We start from the raw sequence: 25,849 nt of genomic DNA, 5'->3' as shown, positions 1-25,849 counted from the left end.
GATTTTGGGCGTTTTCACTATGGACACAGAGGTGATGTTGCGCGTTTGTACATAACCGGCGTTCAGAATCGGCGTTTATTCGTTTGTTTTTGGTGGAGGGCGGAACAATAGCGCTGTTCCGCGAGTGGAAGAAAGAATAGCATTCTGATAATCAATGTGATTGACGCAAATGCAAATCAAAGATAAAAGTCCTCTGTTTTGTTTCGCTTCTCTTTACTCATGTGAATGAACATGCATGTGGCACAACAGTGACAGGACAGCAGTGCTTTTTTTCCCCAAGATGGTAATGTGTCATGGGACTACAGTTTCGACACTCAGTTCTTTGTTGCATATCGAAAAGGAAATGTATGAATGATAGCACTTTTGGAGGAGAGGCATAACCTCCCTCCCCACACAAGCCTTCGCTGCGGTCCATGACTACCTTTCCTCCCATACTTTTTCTTTCTTTACTCTTACAAGCGCCGAGCACGATACTACGCACCGGATGGGGCTGGAATTCTCAATCGCCCCGGATCAAGCCGGTGCCGCTCTCCAAGAAAAGACCTGGCCTCATACAGGTCCAAAGTGACCCCCAGCGTGCGTGGGCAGACAAATCTAACCCATCAGGTAGCTGTTCACGCTCTGCAGGGTCGCCCGGCTCGGGTTCGCGTCCGGGAACAGAGCCATGATGTGGCCCAGGCGGGACTTTATGAGCGTCTTGTTGACGCCGTCGGGAGCGTCCTTGCGCGGGCGGAACGTCAGTGTGCCGGTGCCGCCGCCGCCGCTTGTGCTGGTGGTGCAGCAGTGCTGACAGACCAAGGCCAGTGCGACGCCGATGGAGAGATCTCTGCCCGAGTCGCAGGCAATCAGGATATTTGGTCCATTACTGCTGCTGCTATTGTTGTGGTTATTGTTATTGTTGTCTGTACTCGCGGCGGCGGCGGCCGCCTCGACTGGCGACATTGTTCCGTCCCCCTGCGTCGGCGGCGGCTGAGGCAGTCCCGGGCTCTCCATCCCCAGCAGCGCCTGCTCGAGATGCGCGCCCACGAACTCGGCAATCTGCGGCAGCGCGGCGCGCAGGTTCCGGCTCGCGATCTTGCTCTGCTTCCCGCCGACCCCGACGTCCATGTGCGTGGAGGACTTTGGCCATGTGCTCGGGTCTGTGGCGGTGGACTGGTTTATGATGATTGTGCATACTTCTTGCCGTGTCGGAGTATCCTGTGATAATGGCGGTGACGATGATATCATGGAGGCGTCGATATCGGCTGTCCGGGCGACGAATATCCCTGGGGCGACTTGTTGGTGTTTTGATAGGAGTGATGCGGATGTGGCTGCTTGTGGCGATGATGATGGTGGTGAAGAAGGCTGTGACGAGCTCGACTGTCCTGGTTGGGGAGTCGGTGTTGCTTTGGCCTGGTCGACGAGTTGACGGACCAGGCCTGGCAGGTCTGCCTCGGGCGTGGAGAGCAGGAGGTCGGCGTTGGCCCAGAAGATGGGGGGCGTCAGGCCGCTGTGTAAGGTAGAAGGTCAGCATGAGAAACGACACAGGCAGTCATGAGTCGACCGCACAGCCATCACGACCGATATAGACGACTGAGAATCGACAGCCAGGACAAATACTCACAATGCCCAGTTCTCCGTGTCGTCGCCCGCGCCTTGGATGTATCCGCCCTCGCTCATCTCACCGCCTACCACCCTCCTCGAGCTTGTGCAGCAGATGACGGGGTGGAAATCCTCAAATACCGTGACGCCCTTTATGCTTGTTCTCCCTTCCTGCGTCTGCTCTCTTCCATTTTCGTCATCTCCATAGCTCTTATTCTCGCCGTCGGTGTCGCAGTCCTCCTCCTGCTCCTCCTCATCGGCAACGTCGAGGTGCGACTCCTGAGTAACCCACATCGGCCGCAGCGGCTTCTTCAGCATCTTCCTATACGGCTCAAGATCAAGCCCCAGCCGCTTGAAAGCCTCGACGTGCTCAGGCACCCTCGCCTCCATCTGTGCGTGTTCAGACTCGGACACCGCGTTCGGCGGCGTGTACAACTTATGTGGACAGCCACCGCCACCACCACCACCGGCTCGCTCATCCTCCACATCCTTTCGTTCTCCTCTTCGTCCTCCTCCTCCTTCTTCCCTCGCCGGCATCCCCTCCGGGAGAAGCACACAGTTGACAACGCAGCACCACATCGGCACCGTCTTGCTCAGCGCGTCGGGCATCCTCTTGCCCCGGCGCGTGCTGTCGACAATGATGCATCCGTCATTCTCCCCGATGAGCTTCAGGAGCTGCAGGTTCAGCCGCCTCGTGCTGAACCCCCAGATGCCAAAGTGCCCGTCCGTGCTCTTGAAGTACGCAGACCCTTGCTTCAGGCTGGGCGGGATGTACCAGCTCCCACAGCGCTCGTTGGCTATCAGTGGCCGTGGGTGATGACGAGCCTTCGCTCGTGTTCGCGGTGGCATGACTTGTGGTTCAAGCACAGAAGACGCCGGGGGATCACGGGGGGCGGCCTCCGCCGGAGGGTCATAAAAGTACGCCTTCTGCACTCTCTGCACGAACGCCGCGTCGGCCTGGACGGACCGCAGCCGGTTGTGCATGCTCAGGTTGGACTTTTTCAGGGCCGAGAGGATGTGGTTGAACTGGTGGCCCGCGGACTGCGCCGAGGAGAAGATGAGGTCTGATACTGCCGACGGTTGCTGCTGCTGCTGCTGATGCTTGGGTGTTTTCTTTTTACGGTTCTTGTTGTTGCTGCTGTTGTTCTCCCTGGCTTCTCCTCTCGCTTGTCGTGGCTGGTTGCTCGACCTCTGAGCCACTGACCGAGTGCCTGAAGACTGCTCTGCGGGGCCATCTTCAACACCATCACTATCCTCGTCATCCTCATCCCATTGTATTCGGCCGTCATCACTGTCATCGTCAGTGACACCAGCTGGTGCGGTTGCTGATGCTACTGGGGCTGCTACCGGGTCACCACCACCTTGGCCCGGTCCCCAGCGGTGGCCCGGATCCGCTGGCCTCAAGCACATCTCGCTACCCTCGTCGCTACTGTGCGACAAAGCCATGACGACTTTTGTGCCCGTCGCGGTTCGTCCCGCTGTGCTAGCCTTTTGAGTTCCCAGGTCTTCCTCGCTCCCGAAAGCGGTGCGGACGGTGCGTTGCTGGCGGATCTGGGTTATGGGCGTCCACTGGTGGTAGTGGTGATCTGCCCAGAAAAAAACCCTCAGAAACAGCGATTATTCTTTCGCTTTTTTCTTTCTTCAAAAAAAAAGGGTGCGGCCGTATCTGGTGTGCTGCGGTTTCAAGTCCAGGTCGCCTGTGCCTTGAGTTGTCGTCGTGAGGCTACTCGGAGGTTGTCGATTTCTGTGAGCCGACTCCACATTTCTCCAAAAGTTGTCAGTTTTCGGTGGTAGTGGTCGAAAATGCGGCGACACGATTTTGAAGCCAAGCCTGGCATCACGTTTTCACCATTGCACGTATGTGTTATGATGCATTTAAAGGCTGATGAAGTCTGGCACCAGAGGTACCCCCTCCGTGCTCTTTGAATTTTCCTGCTCCAGTTCCCTGTCGTCATTTTATTTCCCGTCTGAGCCCCTATCACAGTTTTTGCTAGATGACGAACGTCCAGAACTCCAATCCCAAGACGAGCAGAGTCTGCTATGTTGTGAACATGATGATATAGACCCCTTCTTAGAAGCATTTTGGATCTATTCCTCTGGTACAGCATCATCACATCATGACCTCGGCCTTTTCCAGCACGATGTAATCCTCGCCGTCTGTCGAAATCAAGCACGGGGTGACCATAAGATCAACCACGCCCCCCTCGCCAGGTCCTGCCCCACGCAGCTGATGGTGCCGCAACTCCATGGTCTCGTATGACGGCTGGAAGCCGTGGATCAGGTCGCTGCCGGGACGCGGCGACATCATGACCGCAAAGTGCGAGCGGGCGACCAGGGCGCTCAGCTCCGCGCCTAGCGCAACAATCTCGCTCACCTGGGTGGTCACGCGCGAGTGATTTCGTGGTTTGTTGGTCAAGTACCACTCTATCGAGCCCATAATTGTCTGCGTGAGATGACTCATCACCGCGTCGTCGAATTTGCACATGCTCCTGTTGCCGCGCAAGAGGTCCACCGTTTGTGCCCGCCAGCGCTTGAACTCGTCCCTGTTGGTGCCCGGCCTCGCGGATAATGCCATCTTGCTCGTGAGCAGCGCTAGGGCCTGTGGAATGTCGGCACCCCAGACGCTCTCGGGCTTCTTGAACATGAACTCGTCAAGGTACCGCCATATCAGCGCTCGGAAGATGTAGCTCGTGTAACCCTGGTCGGTGAGGAAGCTCTTCCAGCTGGGAGTCAGCTTCTGGAGGATCGCGGCGTGTTGGGCCGGCACCGCGCTTCCACTGTCCAGGGCTTTTGAATCCAGCGGCTCGTTGAAGTATTCCCTGGTGAGGTTGCCGATGCACTCGCGCACGAGGTCGTAGTAGTGCCGGACGTCCTCTTTCGTGACTATGAGCGCGTTTTGGGCCACCATGTCGGCGTCTGATACTGGTGCAAGATCCCCTTCGTTCTCGGGGGTCGTGCCCTTCTCGTTGACGACTGTCTCTGCGTCGCCTTGTTGCTGACTTTTGCCTAGTGCGTCTTGTGCTGGCTTTTTCTTCTGTCGGTAAAAGTAGAGCTGCCTTTCCAACCTCTCGGCCTTCTTCTCCGCCTCGGCAAGCCTGTCCTTGACCTTTTGATACTTCTCCTCCATATACCTCTTGTTCTCTGGCGTGATGATCAGGCCGCCAGGAGGAGGCGTTTGTTGTTCCGGCGGCTGTTTTCCGTTCTGCGTCTCCAGCGGTTGCTGCTGCCGAGCTTGCCGGAGTCTGGCCTCGTACTCCTGATCTCGTCGCTCGAGCTGGATATTCCGGCTCTTCAGCTCCTGATTCTTGCCTTGCAGCTCCTTGACCGCAGCCTCCAGCTCAGTCACCCTGTCCGCCCACTCGCGCGTGCTCGCCTTGAAGTTGGCATTGAGCTCGCGGTACTTCTTGTCGCGGTCCTGCAGGTGGCCCTCGGCCTCGCCGAGCTGTTTGCGCAATGCCTCCATCTCTGTGGCTCTTCTGTTTTGTTACGTTTCTCCCCGTCCCCCCTTTTCCAGCCTATTCTCCACCAGTCGTCTGCTTGGTTTGTGATGGAGTCTGCGGACTTAGGCACGTTTTTCGTTCAGCCAGCAGTCTGTTTTTGGGCTAGATTGGTTCGCCAGATTCCCTCCCGCAAGAAGAGATCCCTGATTTCGTTGTTTGCTTGCACGCCTAAAAGAGGTGGTATTGCAGGATCTGGCTGCCGTTTGGGTGGTGCCTCGCCCCAGACCTTTGACTCAGTGGGGAGCTCTCTGATCCTCCCACAACTGATGGTCGGATCCTAGCAGCGTTTTCCCTTAGGCTGGCTCGTCAAGGTAAACCCTGAGCGAAGACAAGAGACGGCTGTCTGTCTCTCACAGCTGGTCGCTCCAGTAGCAGCCCGCAGAACGGGTTGATCGTTGATACCCCGTTCCGGCGATGGGAAGCTGTTTGAGCACGGTGGGAAATGTGGAAACAAAAACTTCGTCACACTCGACGGGCGCACATCAGCCCACCCAAAAAGCCCCGGCCAAGCTGCTGCCACCCCTCTGGTGTGATGTGCCGGGGACTTTCTTTTTTCTCTCTTCTTGCGAGATATGTCCCACCCTCTGGCTTCCGTTGCTGACGGAAAAAAACGGTCGTGCACTGCGTCGTGTGCTTATGAAGCAAATGATCTTGCTCCCATCAAAATGCCGTTGCCTTGCTTTGCAGTCGCCCAACAACAAGAACCAGACAGGACGAGAATGAGGGTTGCGTGCGTGCGTGCAGTGTCTCACGGAGCAGGCAACAACAACGACGCCTCGTTTTGTCGCTGGCAAGAAGCCCTCAGGCAGGCGGAGCTCCTGGCAGCTGCTGCCGATGCCGCGGCGGGGGCATTGTTCTGTTTGACGAGAAGGGGAAAAATCCCGCCGACTGACCGTCGCCCGTCGCCGCCTGGTGTACGAAGGAGAAGAAAGAAGGGTAAAAATGTCTGAAGGCGAGGCGGTGGGAAATTTGTTGTTGCCGCGTGCAAAGGGCAGGCAATTTGGTAGTGGTGGTTGCTGGGGAATGTGGAGAACCGCCAAAAGCAGTCGTGGTTGTTGCGCACGCGCAAATGCGGCTCAATTTGGTGGGCCCAGCCAGACATTCAGGCTACAATTCTCATACACTTTCTGATATCAATAACCCAGCAGCATCTGCCATTCATTTTCTATGAATCTATCCCAGTATGTACGCGCTGCCCAGTCCCCCAAAACCCACAACGCCCGAAACGCCATGCAAAATGTCATAAATGGTCATAATGGCAAGCTGGAGTGTCAACACTTGCCGGCCAGGCGGAAGATGCGGTCCACCGAGAATTTAATGCTGCACTCTACAGCGCCATGCCTAAGATACGGGCAGCTTTCTCCGAGGTAGTGAGGTCGGAGCCCCTGAGCGACGGGTTTAGCACCGGGCTGTCAGGCACGTAGTGTTCCTGGCCATCAATATATTCGGCCGGATGAGCCCACTCCCCCACGCCAAGTGACCTTCGCTTTCTCTTGATGTTGCCCTGGATGGGTAAATCGCCGGGTGCCAGCATCCGCTGTACAGCGGTCGGGTAGGCGCGCATTGCTTGAGAGGAGCGATCTGGGGTTTGACTGCGTGGCGTGTGGTTGGGGATGATGTTGGCCGCGGTGAGCTTATTTCGCAGGTCCGAGCTTGCAGCGTCGGGGAGGGTGGCAGTGGTCGGTGCCGCTTTGTCAGTCGAGATAAGACCCTTGGTATCGGCGAAGGCCGTAGATCGCTTGTGGTGAGGATCCTTTTGCGAGTATTGGTCCAAGATCGGGCTGATCATGACTGTCTGCCCTTGGACAGTGAGGATTGAGTTGGTAGGCACGTTGACCCATTTCTCTGCAGCGAAGTGGTCAGCTCTTGGAACACGGGAAACGAAACGGTCAAGTGATATGCAGTGTAGGCACATACCTCTTTCAAACGTCAGCGGCTCGCTAGCAACTAGTACCACATCGGCTCCCTTGTCTTGCCGGTCCATCTGATAGTCACTGCCTGCCGAAGTGGTCTTCTTCAAGTCCCATTGGGTGCCAGAGGAAAAGAATAGGCTTGCTGCCTCGTCTGTCTTGCTGCTGACATATCGAGTGCACACTATGCTGTGACCGTCGCTGACTGCAAAGTTGAGTAGGCTTCGTGTGTCGAGATCCTCGTTCTGCTTGATGCGTTCCGGGATCTGAGAAGTGAGCTCGTTGATGACCTCGATAGTCTGCAGCATGGCTCTCCTCAACAGTGTAGGGTTGAATCCTCTGGGGGGCTGAGAGCTAGGATCGACTCCAAGTCGTTCGAGTCGGTCAAGGAATAGGGCGAAGGCCCACTCGCTGTCCGTTCCGCCAGTGACGCCGAGATACCACTTGTCCTCGAGCTTCTCGCCCAATCGCCTCTTGACGTATTTCCAGGCACCAATGCCGCCGTTGTGCATCCACATGAGACTGCCGTGGCAGAAAGGATGGCAGTTGTCTTCGCTGAGCGAGCCCTCAGTCGTGGCTCGGACATGAGCAAAGATGAGGCGAGACGCCGTCTTGGAAGCGATACGAGGAAGATTGCTGCAGTTCCAGGCTGGTGTCGTCGACTTGAAGATGCACGGCTCGTAGCCAAGCTTGGGCTCAGTATACCAACCAATGCCAAAGCCGTCGGCATTGTTCTGTCCTCGGCGGGTATCCTGCAACGCGAGTTGAGTTAGAAGACGATTCATATGCGAGGGGTTGGCTAACATACTAGTCGCAAGCGCGAATCAAAGGACTGGCGAAGAATCGAGTGCGTGGGGTCGAGAATGAGCTTGGAGAGAATGATCTCATCGTTACCGCGGTAGACCAGAAACCGACACATGACTGCTGAGCTCTGTCTTGGGAGTGCAAAGACTAAAGCCGGGGGGGATTGTGCAAAAAGCGCCGCCCACTCCGAGGCCGTGGTGGCAACGCTACTTTCGTCAAGACAGGACAGAGAGCGATGTCGGCGAGCTGTCAGTCAGAGGTGGGGGACGTTTGAGAAAGCCAGGTGTCGCGTGCTTTTGGATGGGCAAAAGCACGGTATCAATGGTTCTAATTCAGGGACCAGAGAATGTTGTTGAGAAGGATGACCGGCGGTGGCCCCGAGCTAGGAACTAGAAGGAGAGTTTGGGAGGGTGCGCGATGGTGCAATCGCGGCCTAAGGAGGCGCGCGGGAGATGGATAGCGTGAGGCCAACGGGCGGCGGGCGAGCAGGGCGGAGCAGGAATGACGCTGGAACAGTAAACGGCGGCACAGCGTGGGCGAATGAGGTCGGCGGACCAGTAGGTGGCACACCTTGCAGCAGCAGACAGCTGTGAGTTGCTTCGAGATGGTGGAAGAGGCGTGAGAGATGGCGCAAACAGAGAAGTCCGACGAGGTCGTCTCTTGTGTCTTCTTTTGTTTCCCACGCTGTCCCCAAGCTGAGCGGGCGGGCGGGCGTGTCACGGACCATTCAGTTGGGCCGCTGAACACCCCCGCCATGATCCCTGAGGTGGCTCAGGTACTTTGGGAGGTAGCATGGGCACGACCTGGCGGTCCAGCCGGAACGCCCCAGCAGCTGGACCCCGAAGGGGGCCTGTCGTTGTCGTTGACGCTCGTCCGTCCGTCCTGGTCCTGCTGTCGGCTCCGTTCCAGGGCTCCTCTCACAAGGCATGCTGCAAGCAGCCAGGCAGGCCCGCAATTGCTGCGTACGCCGCCTGCGCCGATTGTCTCGACCGCTGGACCCTGCATCGCAAGTGCAACCAAATTAGTGGGCAGTGGGGGAACGCAGAACGACTCACTTTGGACCCAGGGCCACGGTCCTAGCGGCGGATACAGCTAACCTTTCGGAACCTGGTACGTACGTGCGTACGTACGCTTACTTGAAGCATCATAATTTACCCAAAGGTACACTGCACGCTACCCTCGAGAAACGTTAGCGTACCAACCTTTGGGAAGGTTCCGTGCCGAGCATCAAGAACGGTGCGAGTCGAGGCTGGCAATGCGACGTCAGATGCTGGTCCGGCACGGCCCTACAGCACCACTTGATATGTGGCCCCCTGGGCATTGGCTGGCCACCACCGCTAGGCGTCTAGCCCTCCAGCTACTGTATAAAACAGGCCACGGACTGCCGAGCTCATCACCGCCTGGCGTCACAACAGGCACGGCCAGCGCAAAAGCTTGCGCATTCCTTGAGGTGCTATGCATACCTAAGTACCTACTTTAAGTAACTTACAAGGTACTTTCAACGAGTGTAATGTGCGCGCCTCGTCCGAGCTGCGGTCTGCTCTCAGCTGTGCTCATAGCCGAGTCGAGACTTTGATTGCAAGAACGGCAACGCTCGCCGGGGCGGCGCTAACGATGGAGCGCTCATAGCGGCTGTCGAAGACAATCGCCTATTGTCTAGCTCAAGCTCTAACCATACCTTAGCTGGGCCGACCTCCCGGTCTCAGGCTTTCCAGAAGCTAGTCCAGGGGCTGCGGCGGTCTCACAATGTGCCTCACAGTGTGCCGTTTAGCGCGCCTGGCGCTAGAATGCGTGGGCGGTTGCGGTGTTGTGTTGCTGTGCCGCACGGCAGATCGTGCATGGGCAGATCGGGTCGGCGTATTGATGGCCATTGCTACACCGATCAGACGGACAGCAACATGAACACCTACGGGAGGCCCTTGGGACTACTCTGTCGAGATTGATCGTGTGTCCATTCGGCGTGTGCTTTTAGACCCACGAGTCAGCATGCTGCAAGAATAGAGCCTAAACGGTTGCTGTTGGCACCATGGCTTAAATATGGCAGCGGGATCCCTGCTCGCAAGGATCAAGTAAATAAATCATTACTATCACAGCTCGGCAGCTGCGGCAAATGAAGACATCAAACGCTATCCTTGACTCAGCAGCGCGGCCCCAAGCATGGAAAGCATGCACTTCAGACTGGGCGTCGTGATGGATGCTGTGCGTACTTGGTCTGCCATTGTCTGCACCAGCCTCGAAACATTTAGCCCCAAGTTGGCCCAACTCGAGGTCTGAGAAGAGCATGGCAGATCTCGGCAGTGAATGCAGGTTCCCGCGCATTAAGACAACTCGCATGACCTGGGCACTTGCAGGCGAGGGGCGGTGAAGTACGCCTCCCTCCTCCACCAGACCCCGGGTCTTGTTACGTTCAGGTGAAACTTGACAGCTGCAAGCGTTGACAGCCGGCTCCCCTTTTCCATGCGCTAGGCGATTCTAAAGGTCAAGACGTCTGACGATACAGAAGTGAAGCTTCTGTCCACGTGGCTCAGTTGGTACAAGGAGGCACAGAATCGCACAATCAGTACAAAGCTGCCTCAGTAACCACGAACGGTCTGGGCAACTCGGGAGCTCACGCGATGCACGCATGTAAGCCACGTGTCCGCCGAGGCGTTCGCAGCTTCCCCTTTGGTCAACTCGAAATTTGTTTTCTGCAACGTTCAAAAGACCCGACGCCTCATTGAATCCTGCTCACCAGCACTCTGACCTCGGCGGGACGGACGAGAATGACTTGGCAGGTCCGAGATATCGCAGACTCATCAGCACACAGAACACGTAGCGACAGGCTATTCGGGCACCGCGCCTATCCCTCGCACCCCCCATCTTCGCCCACGTCAGGGGCACAACCGGCGGGCGGTACCTGAAACTCCCTCCCGCGCTGTCTTCCAACAAGCAACGGCAGGGGAGAAGATGGAGACACCGGGGGACCAGGGTGAACCTCCCGATGCCCTGGGAAGCAAACTTCGACATCAGCGGGCACCCGATGGTGGACCCCATCAACACACGGGTTCGCTCCTTGACTCGGTCGAATTCCACCTCACGGGCACAGATGGATGCTCACCACTTGTCTAGTCTCTTGCCGCGTGTCGATCAAGCAGTTGGCATATTGCAGCTGGCATTTTCCATGCTAACATTGGCAAAACATATCGCTGATCCCAAGCTGTACTCCACACCCAGACGCTGGGGCGGCTCCCGGTCTTACTACTCCACTCAGCTCTACTGCACCATAAAAAACTCCCCGGGGAGCCTTGAAAGCCCGTGCGTCTCCCAGAGCTATCCCGGCTGTCGATCCAACCTGACGGAATACCCCCTTTGGTCGTCGAGCGTTTTTTATGACCACCAAGGCAAACGTCGCGATCGACGCTGTTGACCCGCTTAGCAACCGCTTAGCAAGGCGACACACGGCGAAGACCATCCCAGCCGGCCAACCTCAGGCAAGTCGTCATGGTCGTCTCGGCCGGCGGAGCTCCGGACTGTCAAGGACTGTCTGTGCATACCAACTCTAGCGTGCTCGCTGCTCGGCGTGACTTGTTTCACCAACCACAGCCTAACGGGCTGATCACCATAACAGTCGCGAGCCAGCCGTCGGCTATAACCACGACGATCGTGAGTCTCGACTTGCACTCATTGTATATGCTATCAGAACGTTCATGCGACTTTGTGCTGAATCAGGCCGGCCGCACGTAAGGCTGACTGGCAAAATGAGCACATCAGACTGTCTCGTGGCTGGACACGAGCAGGCGCGAGCACCGCTTGCATGATCATCAAGGTGACATTCTACGAGACTGGCTTCTTCGAGGTAATTGAGAAATTCTATTTGCTGCGGAACACACCATGACAGACACGAAATAGTTTTCCTGGTCCCCAGAAGCAACCGCAACAAGTGCTAACGCCAGCATGGGAACATCCGTTCCGGCAACAAGGAGGCATGGTCCCACGGTGCTTTGAAGCTATGACGCTGAAGACAAAGCGAACAGTGGGGATCTCCCAGCACCCGCCGTTGACCGTTGGCATCGTTGCAGCTCCCGGATGTTCTTGGCTGTCGCTAGTAGTGAACAAAATAAGTACATGGATTTCTGAGGGGGATATTATATGTCATCAAGTATAAACAAAGTCGTGTCGATGCCGCCCCATGGGAGATCAACCCGGGCATCGGAGGGAGTGGGACGCAACAGGGCGCCCGGGCCCTCCCATGTCATCCCTTTTTCTCCACCCAAGATTTGCTCAGAACAGGCCCCATCGCCCTCTCTCCTTTTCTCCATCTTTCCTGCCACCAGATCCGTTGTTGCGATTGGTTGCGTCCCGCCCTTCCAGGTGCCGCAGGCTCTCCATCTTCTCCAGAACCAACTCCAACAGCTCCTTGCGTCGGATGACCTCCAGGTGCTTCCGGATCTTTGGGTCCTCCTTGGCAAACTTCTCCACATCCTCATCCGAGATGTGGCGGCCGAGTCGCAGGTCCAGCTCCCGCGGGAAGTTGTAGTAGAACTCGGTCAGGAGCTCCACGTTGAGGAACAGCACCGCCGTCGAGGCGAGCTTCGTGGCCACAGCATCGAGGAACACCTCAGGGCAGTGGTACTTGTTCTTCATGCTCGCGCATTGCTTGCTCTTGACGGCCAAGAGGCGCATCTTGATAATCTCGGCGCGGTCGCGAAGGAATACCGCCTCGCGTGCTACAAGACACCGCTACCGTTAGTTTTTGTCTGCACCAAAATGTGGAAGGTGACGGGGAAGCCAGGGGAAAAGGAAAGGGAGGGGGGGGGAAAAGGAAAACAACCAGCCCGAAAAGGCAAAGGGACAAACAAACCTTTGGCAAGCAAGGCAGCACTGAAACCACCCGCACCACTCGCAACCTCGCCCTCGACGGTGACATCTCCTCGCCTAGCCTTGTCCACGAAGCCCATGACCTCGCGCAGCTTTCTCCGGCCCCCGACCGTGTTCTCGAGGTCCTTCATCGCGCCCTCACACGCGGTCAACTCCTTCTTGAGCACGCCTTGCACGTGCTCTCTGCCCGCAACCCACTCGCGCTCCTCCATGTCAATGTCGAATTTGAATGGCTTGATGCAGTTCTCCACCTGATCACTAGTGCTGTAGAACCGCTCGTTAAGGATGCTGGAGGCCGCGTTGGTGATGGCATCGCGTGCGAATGGGTGGTTGACGAATGTGGACTGGTTGATTAGCGAGTTGATGTGCGATTGGATCGCGCCGGCTACCACATTGGTCGCGAGCCGGCCCACGCCAAGCTTTGTCAGGGAAGACGTGGACGCGTCCAGTTGCCGGCGCCAGTAGAGCGAGTCTGGGTCAGCCTTGGGCAGGTCGACGAGGTTGTTGGGTTCCGGGATGGGCACGTAGAGGTCATGGATCGGCTTGTTCCAGTATCTCGCCGCGAGCAGGTCCAGGACACGCTGGTCCAGCTCGTTCTTGAGGATCTGGTGCATCTCTGGCCGGCCAAACTCTTCGGCGAAGCGCTTGAAGGAGTGCTTGAAGGCGTCCAAGCTCTCGGCGAGGTACGACTCGGCAGAGAGAGGGCGGTCGTTGTACTGCACCTTGAACTCGTAGCTCGCCTCCTCCAGTTCCTGGCGGATCGCGTCGCTGGTGCTTTGCAAGCTGGCGGACATGGTCTGCTCAAGAGTCTGCATGAGCTTCTTCCTCAGCGTAGTGGTGCCAACGTGGACGTCAGCGTCGGGACCAAACTCTAGCGGGTGGGCAGAGAAGTAGGCGTTCTCGTTCTTGGCGATGGCCGAGGTGAGATTTGTCCGGCCAGACTTGAACAGTCCTGTCGACGAAGGCATGCGCGATACGACACCAACGTAGCCAAGGCGAAGAGGGTACTGCTTGTCAGTCAGGATCGCAGAACCGCGGGTTGCGTCGACCAGGTCCATCTTGGTAACGACTCCAATCGTCCGCTCGCCTCTTGGGTCGACTCTTCTGCTAGCGCGCAGAGCTGTCGAGTTGGCCAGATCCACGTCCGCAGCTGAAATAGCGAGAATAATGTTCGGCGCCTGGATGTACTTGTCGCAGAGCTCGGAGATCTTCTGCTTCAGCTCAAGCGGCTGGTTGTGTCCAACAACCTGGATGTAGCCAGGCAAATCGATAAGAGACAGGTCGGGAATGTTTGGGGAAGAGATGGTCAGGCGAATAGGCTCGTCCGACACACATTGCGTATCGGGCACGGCCATGTTAAGCTCGGTCAAAGTCCGTTGTATCGATGAGAAGTCCGAGATTCTGCCCAGTCCGAGGTCTGGGAATTCGCCGTACTCGGCGTTCGAGTTTGGCGTGTTGATCAGAGTGAGCTCGATCGGCCGCCGCGTGACCATGTTGGAGCCCTTGGGCAGGAATTCGTGTCCAACGATGGCCTCGAGCACGGAACTCTTTCCGGAAGACTGGGAGCCGATGACCACGATGGATGGCAGGGTCAAGGTGCTGGACTGGCCTACTCGTGCGAGCATATTGCGGATCTCGATCATCTTCTTCGTCAGCACCATCATCTGGTCGTCTTTGGCAGCCTCATCGGCCGACCTCGGGTCATCGTCGGCGTGTTCGTAGCCGTATGCCGCCGCCGAGGCTCCTCCCACAGCCGCGACGCCTGTCCTGCTCTGCTTTGGTGGCTCTTCGCCGCCAGGACCGCCCTTGCCGCCGCTTCCGCCCATGCCAATCTGTTCCTGCAAGCGCATGATGTTTTGGACGAATTCTGATGACTCTATTTCTTCTTTCGTGTTGTTCAGGCCCCTCATTGTCTGGTCGGCAATATCCTTGAAGCCGACGAATAGCCCTGATGCTGTATTCGTGATGCCATCTTTGGCCGAGTTCATGACGTCCCACGCATAGGTTCCAGCCTCTGCAACAAATGTTAGTCGTTGAGTGCCCACCACAGTCCCCCTGCTCTTAACCCCTCCAAAGACATCTTGCCTGCACTTACGCTGCGCTTTGTATTGGACCCAGGCAAACCCGCCGATCATGACGCCTCCGGCCATGGCCGGTATGCGGATGAACTTGACGACCAGCTTGGGCAGGTACCGAGCAAACGAGGCGTTCCGCACAGCGACGGCGTTGTGGAACGAGTTGCCGGAACCGAACCACATGCGGCGCTGGGTCGCCCGAATGGCCGCATCTGCGCGGAGGAGGCCGCCCGAGGGCAGTTTGTGATATTGACGAGCGGCGGCGACCTGCGAGTTGGCTCCCCGCGCCGCGGCGGGGAGTCGGCTGGCCGCCGTCGCCATCAGCCGTCCGCTCATGCCGGAGTCGAGAAACGGAGGCGTAGCGACGAAGACTGGATGTATGCGACCATCCACAGGTGGCGGCGCACGGGGGAGGGGAAAACTTCGATGCTCGAGGTTGTGATCACCGTTCCTATGTGGTCGTCAAGGCGTGGTCGTGGGAGGTTGGTTGGTAGGTAGGTCGTAACAGTCGTGATCGTGGCTCGTAAGCGTAATTGTTAAATGTTGACCGCTTGATCAAGGCGGGACCGCCACAGTAGTGGTGTTGACAGCGGGCGGCGTTTCGCGATAGCCTTGTGGAGCCCACCACTTGCATGCACGCAATCATGGCCGGGCACAAGCGGTACAGTGTGCTCAAGGCCGTGCTGCACAGTTTACGCACGCATCTCACTACAACCTGGAGCCTTTATCTTTACTGCCGGGTAGGCTTCTTATGTCTTTCGACAAAGTCGCAAGGCAGGTACACAAGTATGTAACATTAATCCATCTCCCAAAATCCCGGTGAAGACATTCAGAAACCTGTCCACTGATATCCTACCCTTGTTGTCCATCAAATCTTTCTCTTTGAGATCTCATGTTGTGCCACATTCGATGAGAAATGGCCAGTTTTTAATCCCAGACGATATGGCTGACATGCTTGGTCGCGCCAACCACGATATGCGCCTAATCCCTATGCGCGATGCGGTTGTGTCAGCTCCTTGAGATGCAACACCACCTCCATTTCAGCCGTGCCACTGATCCCGCATGTTGACTGCAATAACTCAAGTGTCCTTGATGTTCATCCGGGTGCGTCCGATCACCTGGTCATTCTCGTCCCAAACGGCGGTCAAAGTGACAGCACGGCCAGAGACGGCCTCAATCCGGAGGCTGTAGTTTAGCTTGCGCTGTCCGCGCTCAAGGGGGAGGCGTTGAACAGGAACCGGGGTCTCAAAGGCCATCTTGGCATGCTCAGCGAACGTGACATCGACCTTTTTGGCGTCCTTGAGTCTGTGCGGGGGTACCGCCGCGCTGGAGGTGTAAAGCGGCTGCTCGAATCTCTTGATGCCTCTGTCCGCGCGACTCCAAACAAAGTTCAACTTGTACTCGCGGAAACCGCCGACGTCGACATCCTCGCCCTTCGTGAATGTCAGTATCCTTGTGTGTGCCCTTCTCAGAGGTTTCTCCTTGACGCACCTTCTTGAAGAACCACAGCAGTTGGTCACGAGCGAGCCCTGTCTTGCGAACGGGGTCGACGATGAAGTCTCTTTCGTCATGGATATCCTCTTCCCACTCGGGGCTGTGCACCAGAGCGAACCCGTCACGGAGGACGCGGCTGCGTACCAGGCTCTGGGAAGAGAGACCAAAGAGGGCGCCACCGCGGGCGACCGTAGACCACCTCAAACATCGTTAGTGCATATAGTCGCCAACCACGCAGATTGGATCAGACAACTCACGACAAATCGCTCTCTTCTTGAAAAATATGGATGCCTTGACTGTCGGCAAACTCCTGGCGCAGCTTGTTGCGGACATAAAGGCTCAGGCCAAAGCCACCAGCCAGCATGATGAATCTTGGCTTGGGCAATCCCCTTGCCCGCAAGCAATCGAGCTGGCGGTTCACGACGTCGAGGATGCCTGCCACAACTGGGTCATAGATGTCCTCAAGCTCATCGCTGCTTGAGTATTAGTCAATTTATCCAGACTTGCTTATGTCGGGAGCGCACTCACATGCTGAATGAGAGAGGCGGTGCATTCAACCAGAATGGTCGGAAAGTGCCCGACCTGCTGCCGTCGAAGCTGGCTGTGAAGAAGGCCCTGTTAAATGTGTGTTCGCGTTTATGCTTGGCTGTTGATGGGCACCTACGTTTGAGTCCGTGCTCCCAGCCGAATATCATGGTGTCACGAAATCCAGCTCTGTCCTGTTCCATTCTGGGCCGGGAAAAACCATGAAGTGCTGTCAACTTGGTCTTGAGTGCTTCGGAGAAGCTCTGGTCTAAAATGATGCCACCATAGAGAGCACCTTGCCGTCACCAAATGTTAATGAGATCAAACTCTGACGAGGGGCTCAATCGAGTGTCTTACCATCTCCTGGAATGACCTCCTTGACGAGAAGAGGGGTGGTGCTGGTACATCCGTACGTGATGACATCAATCGTGCCACCACCACAATCGCAGGTCAACATTGTGTCGCCGATGTTGAGCCCGTTGCGAATGCTGCTGTCATGAAGCAACTTGTATACTGCTGCCTCTGGCTCGGTGACAAACTCCAAAGTGGTCTTGGCAAGTCCGGGCCGCGTGTTCAGGATACCGGCACGTCGGGCAGCCTCGAGCAGACGGACGCGGTAGTATTCTGGCCAGATAGCTGGCACGGTGAACACAATTCTGAGAGAATTCTTCTCCAGTTCATCACCAAAAGGGGAGTGGCGTTCACAGTCTGCCAGAAATTTGGCCCAGAGAAGGCGGAGGTAATCAGAGACCACTTCGATCGCGTCTTTGTTGAGTTTGTCCATCTGTTTCTTGCTGAGAATGTACTCGTCAAAATTGAGAAGGCAGTCGCGGATATCCTCTTCCTCAAGGGGGAGCAGTTTCAGCAGACTGATGACGCCGAGCTCAGTCTCTGCATCAAAGCCCCATTTGATGGTCTTATTGGGACCGTAGGCAATCTTGGAGGGGACCTTCGGGACATGTCGCGAACCCAGCAAATGCTCAATGACGGTGACATTCCTTGCCTCAGACAGGATGTTGGCGTTGTCCACGTGTTCGAGGTAGGCAATCCCGGAAGACGTTGTGCCGAAGTCGAAGCAGACGACGAGCGCCATGATGGGTGGCTATGCGGATTCTGTCAGTCCTAGTTGACAGCAAGAAGAACCATAGAGATCAGAATTCCACTCGTGTGACTTACAGCCAAGGTTCAAGTACAACTTGTGGAACGAAGATAATTTCTGCGTATTGAGGAGGGTCGATGGTGTTGGGAGAAGAGATGAACTCAAAGCCTGCTGGGAGAGGCCAGCCGGAAGGTCACGTTCATGTGAGCTCGTGGTGAGAAGGGCGAGCAGTTGTGCAGGATGCGTCCCTGAGGCACCTCTGCGTGTAGGCCGCGAATGGTTGCTCCGGTGATGTTTAACAGACGGCGGCACACCTCTTGCTTGCACGTGAGGACTTTCATTGTTCCGTTTGGACTGGACCTGGATCTGAATGCATGTGCAAACAAACGGTACCTGCCCAGCTGCACACGACTTTGTTCCCGGCCGCCCAAGCCGCCTCGAGTACCATCTTTCTCCTTCTCGCATCGTCCTCCTGACTTCCCACCTGACTTTCCTTCTCACACGATCCAGAATCTCGCCTGCAACAACCAACATCAGACCTGGCCTTGCACAGTCTTCACTCATTCCTGTGAACCTATCCGCTTCCTTCCATCTGAGCACACCCAGACAAACGCACAAACCACACAACCACACAACCCATCTGCTTCACGACATCAACGCCATGGCACAGCCAAAAGCTACAGCAACAAGCAAGAAGGCATCTGCAAAGATGCCACCGGCTGCGATGCGTAAGTTGAAGCACATTACTATCGTTCTTTCAATCCGATCCCGGTTGCTCTGACTGACCATCCCCAAGAGCCTGATCCGAACACGAGAATCACCCGCAAGAGAGCCGCTAGTGTTTCTCAGAATGTGCCCGTGGTGCCAGAGGAGGATGAGCGTCCCTCCAAGCGAGCTCGTCGCGCCATCAGTGAAGGCCCCGAGTTGCTTTCTTCCAGTCCTTCCTCGATTGGCACAATCCCAGACCAACTGAATGCAACTTTCCACCCTCAACTCACTTCACCCTCACCCCAAAAAGATACACTCCCGACATATGGCAATGCCTCTCCCAAGATATCTCTGGACGCGGCAAAATCCTACCATGCAGAGGATAAGCTATTCTCCTCTGCCTCAATCAGCTCAGAGCTCGAGGACCTGAAGCGTCGTCTAGCTCAAAGTGAAGCGGCAAGAGTGGACAACAGACGCCTTCGTGCTACCATTGTCGAGCGTGATGCCCACATCAGCGGTCTCAGTGCACAAGTCGAGAGTGCTGAACACAGCAGAATAGAGCTTCAATCAGCTCACGAGCAGGAGCTCAAGAAATTGAAGGCCAAGCACGCTGCTGAAATCCGCAAGCTCAAGAAAGAGCTTCAGACAGTCAACGGCTCGAACAAGAAGCTGGCTGAGGACCTCGCGGAAGAAGAGCAGAAGAACACTCGGCTCGAGGAACTCGTCGTTGAGCCAAACCAAGACCAAGAGACCTTGAGAGCCGAAATCAAAGGGTTGACAGACAGGTGCACGACTCTCACAAATTCCCAACAGAAAGTGATTCAGGCGTTCAACGGCTTGCAGCGCGCCGTGGGTGAATGGCATATCTCGTGCTCAGGGATCTCTGAGGCCTGGTTGCGGATCAATGCCTACGTCCGTTCGGTTGCCGACAATGTCATCTTGGTGGATACTGGCGTATACAGTGCCGCCGAGTTGCCAGCGCAAGCACCAGCATTCGTGTCTTTCGCGGAGAAGTTGAGCTCGTCATGGTCAACTTTGTACGACCACGACGACTCCCGATATGCCCTCATCACGGGTGTCATATGGCGCTATCTGTCTGAGCGCGTCTTTGAACGGCCTCTCGAGCTGTGGGGAAAGAAAAAATACCAGACGATCACCGACATCCTCAGAAGTTAGTTCCTGCCCTTTCTCCCCACCCCAGCCATACCATATCTCTCCGCGCTGCATGTTGACGGCTTTTCTACAGAAGTTGACACAACGGAAGATGCTGGTCTGAAAAAGGTCAGATACGCCAGAGCAATGATTGGACAGTTTCATGTCGACACTCCCCAGCTACGCCTGCCTCCCAGAGTGCAGGCAAAACTCGCCACAGGCCTGGCTTCCTTGTTCAATTCAATCATGCGCCCAGCTCCATCTGATCACAACATCCACAGCACGATCAATGAATCCTCCGGCATGATTGTGGAGCGGTCTTTGAACCTGGCAAAAGACATGGTGCAGTCGGCATCGCCACTGGAGATTCTTTGGTCACCAGCTGACAGGAGCATGGCCGAGCCTCTCGACTTTGACGGAGTCTGGATGGGAAAGGTTCAGCCAAACATCAGCAGCAACAAAGGGGTTGATCTTATCATGACTCCAGGAGTGGCCGCCTACGGCCATCCCCGTGGCGAAGGTCTTCGGGAGCGGCTGGTTGTATTCAAGGCACTAGTCTTGGCAGACAGTACAGTTGGTTTTGAACGGTGGTGAAGTACAGGATACAGGACCTTTCAACGACCGCTATATATGCAGAGTCAATTAGGATGGTATTCAACGAGCAGAAGGATCATCAAGATTATCCAGACTGCAGAAAAGCAAAGGTGCCTTCTGGTCATCGACTTGGACCAGAACTGATGCCGCGACCTGGGAGGAAGTTGCCTTGCAAAATACCGTTCATTGTATAGCCATCTGGCGCAGGGGCCATAACGGCGCCATTTCAAGGCAAATAATCACGCTCGATATAGACGAGGGCTAACTACTATAAACCTCGTCACAGCAATTGAATAAAGTGCGATTTTGCATTTCCCAAGCAGATCACAAGCTAATTCCGTGCCTGAATGATTCGCAACTCGTCATTGAGACAATGAATGCTCAGTCTTCAATTGGCAATGCCAAAGTCTTTCTCTCTTGCTTGCTCTCGCCGAATGCACAGGATACAATGGCAATTGGCCCACATTGTTCTTTTTGTCGCATTGTGAACATCATTGTGCATTGAGAATGCGCAAACACGCTGTAGACAATTGAGACACAAGACAATTCTGACGAAAAGCTGCCTGTGCCCAAATGAGATTCTTCAATGAAAGGAACTCAATATAGAACAATCAAATCACTCAATCAATGAAAGCGAGACGCTCAATCAAGGTTCATTGTTCTGTCCAAACTTGCATGTTTAATAAAGCTGAACAACGAGCCGTTTTCTCCCAACACTTCAAACCGATCACACCAACCATTCCCCCGAAACCCGTTTGCCCGAGCACTCAACTCTGCAAACTCAACCCCCCAAGCCAAACTCCCCTTTGTCACGGACTCCTTGTCATCTTCAATCGCCTTGTCTCTACAGTTAGTCGGAAACAGCACAACGAACCCTTTGGTTCCTATTCTGGGTTCGGACAGCCCGACTACTCCACGGCTGTCTCCGAGGAAAGGTTGAACCCGCTGGATATATCTAGATTTATATATAAAGATCTGCCATCGTTCTCTGCACCATGGACTCATAGACAGTCCAGCATCTCAGCACCACAAGTCCTGAACTCGGTCACTTTTTCTTTTGGCACTCTTCCCGTTCAAAACGTCGACACCCCCCTACCGTCCCCCTTCCATTCTCATCCATTAGAACCTACACTTTACAAGTTGCCCGACATCTTTAACAGCATCCAGCCACTCAGGAGGTAAGTGCATCCCTGAAGGGGTCCCCCCTGAAGGTCACTCATTTGCATGTCTCATGAGCAACACCACTTACACATCCGGTCACATCAGCCCCTTTGAACCATAACCAAATACATTCTTTGAAAAGATCCCCATCGCCAAGGGACTATTCCAGCCGCTCGTCGCAAAAGATGGATCCCGGCAATGGGCGCACCACCCGCAGCAGCGGGGCCAGCAAGCGCAAGCTGGACGAGACCAAGGACGGCCAGACGCCAGCCAAGAAGAAAGCCACGCCCAGGCCCAAGCGTGCACGCATGGAGGGCGAGGACGAAGTCGAGCACAAGTCTGAATTGTCCTCTCCCTCTCCTCCCTCCCCGAGCAACGGTGACGATGACGACACCGGGCCCGGCGGTGGCGGTGGCGGTGGTGTCGCCAGTGACAGCAGCAGGAAGAGAGAAAATGAGAAGAAGGAAAGCAGGACCGTGACCACGAGACTCGAAAGAGTGCCCCAGTACCAGAGCACCGACACAGCCTATGGGGGCACGCAGCCTGAAGACGCGAACTTCTTCCCGGAACCCGCCGACCAGAACACTCTTCCTTCTGCTACTGCTCATCATCATCCTCCTCCTCCTCCTCCTCCTCCTCCTCCTCCTGCTACGGCGAACACCCCTGCTCAGCCTGCATCGCTCACCGTGCCGCCCTCCAGCACGAGCAACAACGAGGCAGCCGTTGTCGATCCGTACGCCACTCCCTGGCAGGGGAACAGAGGCCCGGCCCCCTTCAACCCAGATGATCCTCGACGTCCACCCCGTTTCCCACCCTGGAACGAGCTGCGTAACCCGCCCAGCCAGCAGACAAATGATCTGACGCTGCCCCCTCTGAGAAACAGCCCATTGGGTCCCCAGCCAAGCCGATCTGGTCAGGTCGAGCAGCAACCGCAGACCACCACCACCACCAACACCACCACCCCGTCTACCTCCGCCGCCGCCAAGCGACCACGCAGCGAGTCCGCCTCTGGCAGCAGCCAAGACGTCAAGGGCAAAGGCCATGCCGAGGGAGAGGACTCTCACGATGCCACGCCGCCACTTCAGAGGTCGAGCAAAAAGGCCCGCTTCGACGAGTCCGCCAAGTCCCACGACGGCAAGTCTCCTAGCAAGGACAAAGGGGAGAGCTCGGACAAGGACAACAGCCCGCCGCCGCCGTATATCCCAAGTAGGCCCGACGCGACGGCACAGCGGCAGGCACAGAATGCGATACGTCATACGTCCAGGCGTGGTAGAGGACGAGGCAGCTCAAGGGGCGGCGCGCGCACGCCCACTCGTCCAAATTTGACGACCGCATTGACAGAGACCCCCCAAGAACGGGTCTCTCGCCCGCCGCCGTCGTCCCAGGGGTCTCCCGCGACGCCCGGCGAGGATACTCTTCTTAGAGAGTTTGCTGCGCTGAGTTCCCCCGCAGCAGCGTCTACGCCGGCTCGTCGGCCCCCCCGGGCCACCAGTAACGACGACTCGTCCGCCGCCGGAAGCCCGGACACATCCGTCGACAACATCATCAACAATGTCCGCGACAACGTCCCGGCACCGGCTGCTTCGAGCAGACAGGGCCAGGCCGCGGCCCAGGCTCCCAGAAACTCGGATCCTTTCAGAGACCTATTTGAGGAGGCCACCAGAACGCACGAAGAGCTGAAAAATGTGCGCGAAGAACTCGCCAGAGAAAGGAAGGCGAGAAAAAAGCTCGAGAGTACCCATGGGATCGAAAGGGCTGCAGCCATGGCCAACAACGAGAAACTGGAGGAGCTTTCGAAGAAGGTCCATGAGTCCGAGGAGGCGGACCGCAAGCGTCGCAAGGCTGAGGAGGCTGAAGAGGAGTCTAAAGCTGCTGACGAGGCGATTATCAAACTACAGAGAGATGACATCGAGAGGTTGAAGGCCGAGATGGCCACGCTGAGACAGGATCTTGCCGCGGAAAGACGACAGCAGGCTAACCTGCAAGAGCTTGTGGCAATGATGCACGCGCAGACTGGGAGCGAGCCACTTCCCGGCGACTTCGCCACGCCTGGGGATGATCCCACCATGGGAAGTCAACGGGATGCTCCCCTGCAAGCGGTTGTGGCAATAATGCAGGCGGAGACCGGGACCGAGCCACTTCCCACCGAGGAGAGTGAGATCATGAGCGAAACCTTCTTTGATCAAGCAACCTCCGAGGCGGGGCTTGAGGACCTAGATGGCAGCTCAGATGAGAACCACTCGCACCCTAGTGACGAAGGCCGGAGCCAGGGCCGGGATGATCCCGAGCCCCGAGGCCACGGGGGTCACGGGGGCCCCGGTGCCCCTCCCGGCGGCGGCGATGACGACGACGACGATGAAGACGACGACCGAGACAATGGTCGCCGCGGAGGCGGTGGTCCACCTGGTGGCGGTGATGATGGCAGTGATGATGACGGCGATGATGGCGACGACGGAGATGGTGGCGATGGTGAACAGATTGCCGACGATGTGTCCATCACGTCAGAGGAAGCGCGACAGGCTCAGCTCGGCACTGTGCAACTGACACAGAGACGGCTAGTCATCAATGTCCTCAAACTCCGCAGGAAGCTTGAGAACGTCGAACAGGAGAGAGCAGCCGCTGTCGCACGTGCAGTGGCGTACAAGGGCCAAGTTCACGCTGGGGCTGATGAATTCATCGAGCTTGGACACCTCAGGCACATCCTCGGAGAGCAGCCCAGCGAACAACAGATGCTTGCCATGCTGCGGGATCTGGATCAAATGATTCAGCACCTCGCCGCAAAGCTCGACCTGGCCGACGAGGACCGCCGCGCCGGTATCAGCCCGAAGTTTCAAGCTCTCGCGGCAGAGGTCTGCTCTGATTGGAAGGACTTCCACAACGCCGGCCGCATGCAAAACATCATCCACGCAGTACTCTGGAAGCATCTGCAGGACAACTTGTTCGACAACTCGTTCAGGTACTGGGGCAAGCAGTTCGAATCGTATCTCACAAAGATGCTCACCCGTAAGTAGAATTCCGTTCCGCTTGAATGTGTCGACCTCACACACTAACCTGGTCCATTTCCAGACCAAGAGGCAAAAGAGGTGACGGTACCCGACCCCACAGGCCTCGAGCCCCATGAGTTTATCGAGAAACATGACCCTTCGTTCCCGAAGGCCAATTTCTGCCGCTCCCTTCTCACGCAGCTGCTGCACGATAGGGAGCCCGAGCCAAAGGCATACAGCACCTTGATCGGTACTGTCAACAGTCTGCTGTCATCGATCTCGAAGGAGAAGCGCAGCCTCAAGCTGGACATCAAGAAGGAGGCCACTGCCCTCGTCGGCAAGGCTGTCCAGGTCATGGTTGTTCTTACGACAGCCAGAGCGCATTACAAGCTCGTGCGTGTCTCACCGTTTGAAGACTCGGCAACGCGCGGCGGCCGGCTGGAGTTCGACAGCTGGTGGATGGTCAAGAAGGCGAACAATGCGACGGGCAAGACTGGCGTCGATGTCATGATGTGCCCAGCTCTCGTGCGGACGGGTCCCATAAACGGCTTCAACGGGGATTACACCTTGAAGTATGTGTCCGCCTCGTCGGGTGTCACTGCTGAGGGGGGTGTTGTCGGCCCGTTCGCCGAAAATGATGACCAAATCAGCGACGGCAATGAGGTTTTTGTAGATGCTCCAGAAACCCAGGACGGGCCTGGGCAGGCGGAGAAGGAAGATGTCCAGATGGAGGATCACGTGGAAGAGACTCCTGCCCCTGTCAGGCGGAGCACTCGAGCAAGGAAGCCTCGGAAGTTCTTTTAAGTGAAGTCCAGCGACTCCGGAAAAGGATAGCAAGGTTCAGCCGGCAGCATAATGAACGCAAGAGGGAGAGGTTATGAGCCTGGGCCTAGGTGATGTCAAAGAAAACAAGGATGTGGGTCGTGAAGATAGATCCACGACTGGGGGGCGGTCGTCGGCTTCATCGTGGTATGGGGAGAGCAATTGTTTTCATATCTGGCATTCTGATTGGTCGATAGAGGGGGAATACCGCGTCCATAGTATTTGATGCTTTATATATTTATATACACATTTATATATGGGAAGATGCATCAGTGGTCTTTTCCTCTTTCTCGTGTGCTGATTGTTGCTGGTCGACAAGTCTGATGGCCAGATCATTTCCTGCCGAATTGGCTGCCCGCGTCCAGTGGGCGCTGCGCCTTCCCAATGTGAGTCTGGACAGCACTGATGGATGGGTTGCATGTATACTCGAGATGGTGAATCCCGGGCTTCTTGACGTGACGTTGGTGTCGTAAGTACAGTTGTTGGGGTTGCCGTCCTGCATGCCCAGGTGGGCAGTCGGCGCGGCCGACTGGTGACTGCTGGAATTACCCGACGCGCCATTGGGGAACCAATCACGTCGCTC

General features: G+C 56.4%; 8 protein-coding genes across 8 annotated transcripts; 3 read left to right on the top strand and 5 right to left on the bottom strand.

Moving 5' to 3' along the window:
* Nucleotides 1-205: 205 nt before the first annotated feature.
* On the bottom strand, nt 206-3,096 carry B0I36DRAFT_430447 (initiator tRNA phosphoribosyl transferase-domain-containing protein). Its single transcript, XM_046162536.1, has 2 exons — nt 1,604-3,096; nt 206-1,489 (listed from the first exon to the last, which is right to left on the bottom strand). The coding sequence occupies exons 1-2, from the start codon at nt 3,025-3,027 to the stop codon at nt 595-597; spliced, it is 2,319 nt and encodes a 772-aa protein (XP_046013996.1). The 5' UTR covers nt 3,028-3,096; the 3' UTR covers nt 206-594.
* A 595-nt stretch (nt 3,097-3,691) lies between these two features.
* Nucleotides 3,692-5,044, bottom strand: B0I36DRAFT_348260 (uncharacterized protein; the record flags this gene model as incomplete). Its single annotated transcript, XM_046156670.1, has 1 exon — nt 3,692-5,044. The coding sequence occupies one exon, from the start codon at nt 5,042-5,044 to the stop codon at nt 3,692-3,694; it is 1,353 nt and encodes a 450-aa protein (XP_046013995.1).
* A 1,364-nt stretch (nt 5,045-6,408) lies between these two features.
* B0I36DRAFT_361869 (nucleophile aminohydrolase) lies at nt 6,409-7,910 on the bottom strand (the record flags this gene model as incomplete). The annotated part of the gene is made up of 3 exons (XM_046158557.1): nt 6,409-6,926; nt 6,999-7,743; nt 7,800-7,910. 3 exons carry the CDS (start codon nt 7,908-7,910, stop codon nt 6,409-6,411), a joined length of 1,374 nt encoding a protein of 457 aa, XP_046013994.1.
* A 1,922-nt stretch (nt 7,911-9,832) lies between these two features.
* B0I36DRAFT_348258 (uncharacterized protein) lies at nt 9,833-10,903 on the top strand (the record flags this gene model as incomplete). Its single annotated transcript, XM_046156669.1, has 3 exons — nt 9,833-9,864; nt 10,296-10,420; nt 10,611-10,903. The coding sequence occupies 3 exons, from the start codon at nt 9,833-9,835 to the stop codon at nt 10,901-10,903; spliced, it is 450 nt and encodes a 149-aa protein (XP_046013993.1).
* Nucleotides 10,904-12,055: 1,152 nt separating this feature from the next.
* B0I36DRAFT_373567 (dynamin family protein) lies at nt 12,056-15,063 on the bottom strand (the record flags this gene model as incomplete). Its single annotated transcript, XM_046160205.1, has 3 exons — nt 12,056-12,501; nt 12,636-14,666; nt 14,748-15,063. 3 exons carry the CDS (start codon nt 15,061-15,063, stop codon nt 12,056-12,058), a joined length of 2,793 nt encoding a protein of 930 aa, XP_046013992.1.
* A 466-nt stretch (nt 15,064-15,529) lies between these two features.
* B0I36DRAFT_407814 (uncharacterized protein) lies at nt 15,530-17,839 on the bottom strand (the record flags this gene model as incomplete). The annotated part of the gene is made up of 6 exons (XM_046161852.1): nt 15,530-16,160; nt 16,219-16,420; nt 16,479-16,694; nt 16,750-16,822; nt 16,886-17,041; nt 17,104-17,839. The coding sequence occupies 6 exons, from the start codon at nt 17,837-17,839 to the stop codon at nt 15,807-15,809; spliced, it is 1,737 nt and encodes a 578-aa protein (XP_046013991.1). The 3' UTR covers nt 15,530-15,806.
* A 667-nt stretch (nt 17,840-18,506) lies between these two features.
* On the top strand, nt 18,507-20,299 carry B0I36DRAFT_361866 (uncharacterized protein; the record flags this gene model as incomplete). Its single annotated transcript, XM_046158556.1, has 3 exons — nt 18,507-18,573; nt 18,642-19,724; nt 19,800-20,299. 3 exons carry the CDS (start codon nt 18,507-18,509, stop codon nt 20,297-20,299), a joined length of 1,650 nt encoding a protein of 549 aa, XP_046013990.1.
* Nucleotides 20,300-21,645: 1,346 nt separating this feature from the next.
* Nucleotides 21,646-25,248, top strand: B0I36DRAFT_348254 (uncharacterized protein; the record flags this gene model as incomplete). The annotated part of the gene is made up of 2 exons (XM_046156668.1): nt 21,646-24,463; nt 24,527-25,248. The coding sequence occupies 2 exons, from the start codon at nt 21,646-21,648 to the stop codon at nt 25,246-25,248; spliced, it is 3,540 nt and encodes a 1,179-aa protein (XP_046013989.1).
* Between the last annotated feature and the right edge of the window lie 601 nt (nt 25,249-25,849).

The sequence above is a fragment of the Microdochium trichocladiopsis genome (assembly GCF_020744255.1).
Source record: "Microdochium trichocladiopsis strain MPI-CAGE-CH-0230 chromosome Unknown B0I36scaffold_4, whole genome shotgun sequence".
NCBI classification, from domain to species: Eukaryota; Fungi; Ascomycota; class Sordariomycetes; order Xylariales; family Microdochiaceae; genus Microdochium; species Microdochium trichocladiopsis.
This window is presented reverse-complemented; position numbering and strand designations above follow the sequence as displayed.